The sequence below is a fragment of the Sinocyclocheilus anshuiensis genome, unplaced genomic scaffold (genome assembly GCF_001515605.1).
Source record: "Sinocyclocheilus anshuiensis isolate Anshui unplaced genomic scaffold, SAMN03320099.WGS_v1.1 scaffold267, whole genome shotgun sequence".
NCBI lineage: Eukaryota > Metazoa > Chordata > Actinopteri > Cypriniformes > Cyprinidae > Sinocyclocheilus > Sinocyclocheilus anshuiensis.
In genome coordinates this window covers 2,589,117-2,597,603 of record NW_015552637.1, presented here as the reverse complement: position 1 = coordinate 2,597,603, position 8,487 = coordinate 2,589,117, and the positions used below count along the sequence as shown (strand labels likewise).

Sequence of the window (8,487 nt, the reverse complement as noted above, 5' to 3'; positions counted from 1 at the left end):
GCTCACAAGACTCCACCTCCACAAAATATGAAGAGAATGATTCTTAAACATCACATGTAAACATTGGGTGAATTCCAGTTATACAATAGGATTTTATAGGATAGGAACAAATTAATTGTTCCTTATTAAACTAAATTAAAACTAATTGCTGGGCGTTTTTTGAAGAGACTTGATGATATTGAGGCATTTATACTTACACTGTGTAACAAATTTTCAGCCCCCAGCTTAAAATCCATTCAGATTAGTAGTATGTGAAGATGTGAAATGAATCGTTATTGATGGTGTGTTTATCTGGAGTCATTTTCATTTTGTTTTTCAATTTGTTTTCCTAGTAAGAAGTCATGCTGCTCACAAGACTCCACCTCCACAAAATATGAAGAGAATGATTCTTAAACATCACATGTAAACATTGGGTGAATTCCAGTTATACAATAGGATTTTATAGGATAGGAACAAATATCCTAATTGCTGGGCGTTTTTTGAAGAGACTTGATGATATTGAGGCATTTTGAGTCAAAAGGGTCAACTCAAAAAAGTTAGCATGGCACATTATGCAAATGAGTAAGCAATGATCATGTGTATTGCTGTCCTAGGACAGTGTCAGAAAAGCCAAGGGGTTTTCTGGTGTGAGATTTCTGGTGATGTGGATTCAGTTGCAACTTCTGACAAGGTTTTTGGAGTGACAGGACTAGAGGTCCCAGCTTCAGTATCAGAATAAATAATTAACAAATGATTAATAAATAAGTAAGTGATAAATAAGTGATTCAACATCATAATGTAAATGTATTTTTTAACATCAAATCAATGTAAAATCTGATCACTGTAATAGTTTGCTTGTTAAAATACAATACAGGGAGCCTAACTTAAATGCCTTTATTTAAATTCTAATAATAACAAATAATTAAATAATTAAATGTTGGAATAAAATCACAGAAAAATGTCATGTGACATTACGTTAAAAGACGGTCATCAACTACTGTAGCCCATATGAAAGGATAATGCATGCAGAGAACTTCTCAACCACTAGGGGGTGTTGCAGTACAAGGATAGAAATGCATTCTCAGTTGGGTTGGCATCAGTTACAGTACGTGAAATGTCTGGTGAAATAATAATAATAATAATAATTAAAATAAATAAATAATCGAGTCTATATCAGCCATAACGTGAAACAAAGAAATTACTATTTTATTTAAAATATTCAAATATTTAAAAATTACAATCGGTCTTTTTCAGATGTCTTTATTTTGTCTTTTGTCTTTTTCAAAGCTTTTTTTCATAATCAGTGATATTAGTAGTCATGCATAGTTGTGCCTAAAAGTTTTTTTTTTTAAATAAAACAAAACTTTTATCTATTACTCCATCAATAACGATAAATAAAGAAATAAATTGTCATATACTTTAGGACAAGAACACTTTAGCATTTGAGCCTTGTTTTGTTCAGTCCTCATTTGCCACAACAAAGGACCAATTTAGAAAGAATTGTTGACAAAAAGAAATAGTAACCAGTTACAGCTGCGATATGCAATATGATAGACCTTTATTAGGCATTAAAAAATGTTTCAGTGGGGAACTAAAGTAAAACTGAATGATTTGAAAATATTGACTTGAAGTTCAAAACTACAATATACTATGATACGTTTAGGGTCTGCAAACAGTTTGAGTTAATGTTTGAGAACGTTAGAGCACCTAAAATAAAATATATATAAATATAAACAATATGTATAGATATAAACATTTTCTTAGGCTATAAGTAGCAATATGTGTTATTTGTCATCCACTTTATTATTGCAGGGTTTGCACATACTTGCAGGACTAGCAACTACTAGGATGAAATTTAAATAATGATCTGATTAGCATAATGCAATAACGTTTTTAAATGAAAGTTATTATAAACTTTCTATATTGTGTCTCTGGGTTTGCTAGGAGTCAAGGTAGTGGTCAGTCTGTAAAGGTTAACGACCCCTGCTGTACAACAATTGTCTGCTTGGGCTGTTGAGAGGCTGGATAGTTTTTGACATCCCTTTTTTTTTTTTTACTGTTGTCTCTCTCATTCTACAACACATTAGGCTTAAAAACCCCCATAATGCGTCTTTCAAAACTTTCAGTTTTCCACACGCTCATCCTCACCGCGAGTTCTTTCTTTTCCCTAGTGGATTTTGCAGGCCAACCAATAGTCGATCAACTCTTCCGCTCCTCATTAATATTCATATACTAGCGTCGTTCCGGCGACGTGATTGGCTAGAAAAAAAGCCGGTCGCCCGAGAGTGAGCGGATGAAATCACCTGTCAATCTCCAAAAGGGCGGGATTTGCCAAGCCCAGATATATGTAAAAATACCATTCACACGCTCTCAGTGGCTGTGACACGAGCGAAGGGGCTTTTCGAAATATCATATTCAAATCAGTCTCCGGCGAGGGACGGAAGAAGTGCACAGTTTAAACAAATGGAGGAAGATAGCGCTGAACAGATGAAACCCCTCCTAACCACAGTAAGCATAAAGTTATTTGTTGTTGTTGTCTCTTCAGATTGGAGTTGTTGCGGGAGCCTGGAGCGTTTCTGCCCGCGTTCATTTCAAAGAAAGGAAAGGTACGGGGATGAGGGAAATGGATGTGGACTGGCTCAAAGCATCACTTCCTCTGGGTTGTTATCGACCCAGGAGCATCCACGTTGTCTTAGTGCACTTCGTCGGTGTTTGTTTTGAGATTGTATGACTGTGGAAATGTACTTTCATTGTTTTGGGGTGAGCACGCTTCTGCCAGGAAGTGTCGTTTAGATCATTGCGTCACAATAACGGTGAAAGACGAGCGCAGTAGACTATGAATCTCTCTCTGGCACGAAACATACACGTTATAACTTTTGTTTAATGTTTTATTGGCTTTCCTCAAAAGTATGTTCCTTTTTGATCAAATATATAAACATTAAAGCAAGAGTTTGGTGTTTATTCTGTCTTCATGTATTTAGTTTTTAGCTGAGATGATTTGCTGTTTAAAAACAGAAACTGTGTTCACAGTTTGTAACTGTTAACGTTACCATTATATTTACCTTTTTAAAATGACGTTCTGTTCTATAATTTTAAATAAATAAGTCATAATGACATCCTTTCAGGATATGAACACTTGATATTGAAGTCTCATTTTCATCACTTATTTTTGTGAGTGGGAGACTATCTTAAAATGTCAGCTTCGTTAACATGAATTTGTATAGGCCTAGTAAACAATTGATTATTCTCTCTCTCTTGCTATTATTATTTACATAAGTATGTATGAGTAAGTGTGCCCTTTCCTCTGTCCCTCTCTTTCATTCCTCAGAAGCTTAATTTCCATGTAGTCATAACGACTTCAGTAAATATTTCCTTCCCTTAACAAATCATTTGCGCTGTCAATAGATACTAACAGCCTTAATGCGCTTTCAATGCGTGTGTATATTTACATACGAACAGTACTATATCATCTACAAGTAACAATAATTGTAACAACTATTGAGTAAAGATATCACATGAATATTGTTCATTTAATATATGCTTACACTTTTTTTAAGCTTGTAAATTCAGTAGAAACATTTTAAATGGAAAACGAAATAACACTAAGCAGTGGCTGACAGTTTGTGTCTCATAATAACATCCAAAATGCAATGGATTTGACTAATCATCAATGCATAGCAGAAACAGACATCGGACGGCTAAGATAGTATTACATTCAGAGCATCGGGTGTGTTTGTATGATATTTTGCTTGATTTGCAACATTTGAAATGCAAAGGATGAATTCATTTTTTAATTGTATAATTGTTTTATTTACATTCAAGTTAGCAGGGTAAATATTGTTACTTTTGATTTATCTTTTCAAAGCAGAACATAAGGGCTTGTGTTTTCATATAAACAGTAACCAGTGGGTCATTGCTATGCTGTTTTTTCCCCCTACAGACAGTGCATTACTGATACAGAAGTAATTAATACTACAGTGTGGTTAATATTATCAAAACCTCAAGATAACACTCTCTGTCTTGCTACTTGTTACTCTCTTTCCACAATTGCCAGTTTGTTTATGAAAGCTTATTTTTGCCACAGAATAGAAAATACAAAAGGTAATTCTGAGAAAGAAAGAATTTTGAGATATAATCTCACAATTGTGAGATATAAACTAAGAATTGTGGAATATAAATGTGCAATTCTGAGAAGAAAAGTCAGTATTGTGAAATATAAAATCACAATTGCGAGAAAAGTTTTTTTATACAAAAAAAACAGAATTGTGAGATGTAAACTCAGACTTCTGAGGAAAAAAGTCAGAATTGTGTGATATAAATTTCGAGTTCTGAGTAGAAAAAGTCATAATTGTTACATATAAACTCGCAACTCTGAAAAAAGTCAGAATTCTGAATTAAAACGTCACAGATACCATTTTTATTTCTTTTTATTCTATTTTTATTCCATGGCAAAATAAGCTTTCATACATGTTGGTGCAGGTACACTGACAAAATGGCGTAGAAAGTTGTTAGTAGTGTTGTCAAAAGACCCGGTACTTCGGTACCAAGTCGGTACTAAAAAAATGAAAACGTTACAGTACCAGTTTTTTTTTTAAGTACCGGTGGTACTGAGTACCCAGTCAACCAGCATGTAAGTTTCATTTACATTTTTAACATTTAGATCTTCTCAGTGTTTACCATACATTGATTTATTTGTGGCGGCCGCCACAATATCAAAACTCACCCTGGCAGAGAATGAATTTGCATATATATGCTGCCACAAATAGAGTGCAAGTCTGTGGGAAACACCGGTTCTGTTATGAATATTATTCAATAATTAGTGCACTTCGAAATTTCTTTATTTCTAGAAATTAAAATTTGAGTGTCTTACACACCAGAGGATTTTAAATGAATTGTGAATCTAAAATATGCGTGTTAATGTACAAATGGTTAACATTGTTTGTGTCATATCAGTCAGAAAAGCCGTTCTGGGCTTTTATTTTTTAATTTTGTAGAACCGAATACTGAAATTTTGGTACCGTGACAACACTAGTTGTTAGTAAATTTTCCTATTAATTACAAAGACATGGCCACTAACATTGAATTAAACATGAAATTTGGAAGCAGAAAAGTGTAATTTTCTTGTAAAACCTACTCTATTAATCTTTTATTTATTTACAGCTTCAAAAAATGTTAACAGTGTATGTTGTCAATATTATGTAATGCTGTTTAAGGTCCAAATGGCAAATCTTGAGTCTAAGACTGGAATCCAGATGAGGAAATGGCTGTGGTTTATTGCATAAGTATGTATATTGTTTAGATGTCACTAAACAAAGTTAGCTTTCTATTTATCTGAAAATGTTGCAAATGGCCAGTGCCTGTTACGTAACAAAGAGCCTTGTTGTGATTTCCACCTGTACTTCACTGCTATTCATCACTCCGGTGTTTTCAGGACAATGATGCTCCTCTGTTCTCTGCTGTCACTCTGTCTGGATATTGGCGATGAGGGAAGATTTCATGGTTCGTTGAGTGTGCGGTATCGTAACGTTACAGCACTGGTTCAGATGGAAGATTAGACAGGAAGTTTGTCATTGTTCTCTGGCTGGAGGATCAGCAGCTCTCGGGGGTGCTGGGACCAAGCAGATAATGCTGTTGATAAAGTCACAGAGGGCACAACCGTAAGCTCAGCAGGTTTGGAGTAGTTGGGGACAGTAGTATGAGGTGCTGTGACCTGTCAGCATGAAGTAGTCAACACAGTTGCTCTGCTACAACTGATTCACAACAAGTCTTTCTGGTCCCACTTGTTGACAGCTGTTGAGAGTGATTCTTTGAAAATGCAATTCATTAACTCCGTATTGATCAGGCGTAATGTTGGCACAATATGTGCGTTAACTAGGCCTAGAGGGAATCTGGAATCGTTTCATTTTGAGGGAGAATCTGCAGAATGGATGAAATAGAGCTGAGAATACTGCAGTTTTATTTGTACAAAGAATATTTATTATGTCACCAAAATAGTTAATAAATGAGAAGGGGTGGGATTTTTTTATACAGATTTTTGTACATTTTTGTAAATCTCTAATCACATAAAAATAGTCAAAGCATTTATTCAGAGGTTGGTTTTGTTGTGCATTTTTGCATCATAATATATCAGTCAAATATCAGTAATCTTAGATTAGGGTTTAAAACTGTTCAGCAGTGCAAAGTCTGTTTGCCAATGATTAGTATTAGCTTAATCTATTTTGTTTTATGATTTTATCTGAGAAAATGATTTACAATAATGCATTAATTCAGTTTTATTTTCATAAATGGCTGCAAAATATTTGATAAATGAGCACAGACCCATAATAATTAACCAAAATATTTCATGAATGAGAACAGGAGAAGTGGGATTTTTTTTATATGGATTATTATAAATGACAGAATCTCTAATTGCATGTAAAAAGTATGTAGCATGTAGTCTACAGCATTTCTTCAGGGGTGAGTTTTGGTGTTGTGTATTTTTGTGTTGTAAAATATTTTATTAATCTTAGATGAGGGGTTGTTCAACAGTGCAAAGTCTCTTTGCCAGTACTTAATATTAGCTTAATCTGTTGTTTTTATGATTTTATCTGAGAAAATGATTTACAATAGTGCATTACTTCAGTTTCATTGTCATAAATGGCTGCAAAATTGTTAATAAATGAGCATAGAACCATCATAATTAACTAAAAGATTTAATAAAGGAGCATAGAAGGAGTGGAATTTTTATATGTATTTTTAAAAATGACAATCTAATCGCATGTAAAAAATTTGTTAAAGCATTTCTTTTGTTGTTGTGCATTTTGTGTTGTAAAATATATTTTGTTAATCTTGGATGAAGGGTTGTTCAGCAGTGCAAAGTCTGTTTGCTTAGTATTAGATTAGTATTGGTATTAGTATTAGCTTAATCTATTTTATGTTTTTATGATCTTATCTGAGAAAATGATTTACAAAAGTGTACAAAACGTTACCTCAGGATTGCATTTATAATGTATTACATGCATTCATAGCTGCAAAATATTTCATAAATGAGCACAGAATGTGTGGGATTTTTATAAATGACAAAATATCTTATTACATGTAAAAACAGTCAAAGCATTTCTTCAGAGGTTGGTTTTGAGGTGCATGTTTTGCATCATAAAATATTTTGTTAATCTTAGATGAGTGGTTGAGACTTTTCTGCAGTGCTAAGTCTGTTTGCCAATGCTTAATATTAGTCTGTTTTATATTTTTATGAGCTTATCTGAGAAAGTCTTTTAGATTAGTAAATGTTACATCAGTATTGTATTCATAAATAGCTGCATTAGATTTACAATGCTTATGGTGTAACGGGCCAGACCACAACCAAATAAGGAAAAGATATTCCCATGCAAAGCTCACTGGCTTGTGTATGACTGTCATTCAGCATCATTACATGCTCCTTCAACACACCGCTTTATCCATAAAGCTACTACAGTAAATACTGAAAACATCAGAAATTTAAGATTAGAAAATCACAGGTCAGACACACAATAAAAATAAGCACAGTAAAAAGTGGGAATTTCTCAAACATCTATCCTCTGTTTTCTTTAAAACACACCATCATTTCTACAAACATCTCTCTTGTTGTTTTTCAATCTCCTTTCTTCATGTTTCCTGTGGCACCTTGTATGTGCAACCTGTTACTTTTCACAATTGAATTGCCATTCTAAACCCTAGTTAAGTGTGATCCTAGGTAATCCTGTTTCATGTTTCACACTGTTCATACTTAAACCTGAGTTCTAGTTTGTAAACCCTTGATTACAATGCCTATTTACATATTTATAAGGGGGATAATGTGATTTACTGAGTATGCATTGGTATGCAACCTGTATGATTTAGCTGATGGATATGGCTATTATAAAGTTTCATGCATCATCAGTGTTTATTGGAAAGTGAGTTGTTGATATGATCTTATATTTCTTTATTTCTAGGTCACATTCTTTTAATCATTGTGATTTTAGTTTGCTTACTGCCAAAGTATAAGTGAAAGGTGCTTGCAGGGTAGCAGTATTTCAGTGTGAATTAAGTTGGAGTGAGTTTACACAGCTGTGATTGACGTGTCTGTAATGTAGGGCCCTATGATTTCTGCAATGCGGAAAATGCAGATGGAATCGCGGAATCAGGTCATAAAAACTGAATTTACTGTATAACGTGGAATGTCAATTTTCCAGATTTTTGATGAATAAATAAAAAGTAGGTCAAGTACACTTGACCAAAACGCGATATGTGTCTATGAATATTAACCAGAACCAGAACCAGAAACCAGAAAGAGTTTTATTGCCAAGTATGTTTGCACATACAAGGAATTTGTTATAGTGTCACAAGCTTCCAGTACACGGAGACAACAACAACACACAGATAATAAAAATGAGATGTGAATAAAATACACATGCATAAATATAACCCACACAAAAAAAAAAAAAGAATAAATTGTATGTACAGGTGTGCTATAGATGGAATAGGAATAGAATAAAATAAAATAAGTTGTAG

The 8,487-nt window shown here is 33.7% G+C and overlaps 1 protein-coding gene across 1 annotated transcript in view; it reads left to right on the top strand.

Annotated features, from left to right (window-relative positions):
* The first annotated feature begins 2,348 nt into the window (after positions 1 to 2,348).
* LOC107666816 (sodium bicarbonate cotransporter 3-like) overlaps positions 2,349 to 8,487 on the top strand; it is a 61,298-nt gene continuing 55,159 nt past the window's right edge. Inside the window, exon 1 of the mRNA XM_016458273.1 lies at positions 2,349 to 2,487. Coding sequence (XP_016313759.1) covers positions 2,443 to 2,487 — 45 coding nt within the window. The 5' untranslated portion in view covers positions 2,349 to 2,442. The remainder of the gene's footprint in view (positions 2,488 to 8,487) is intronic.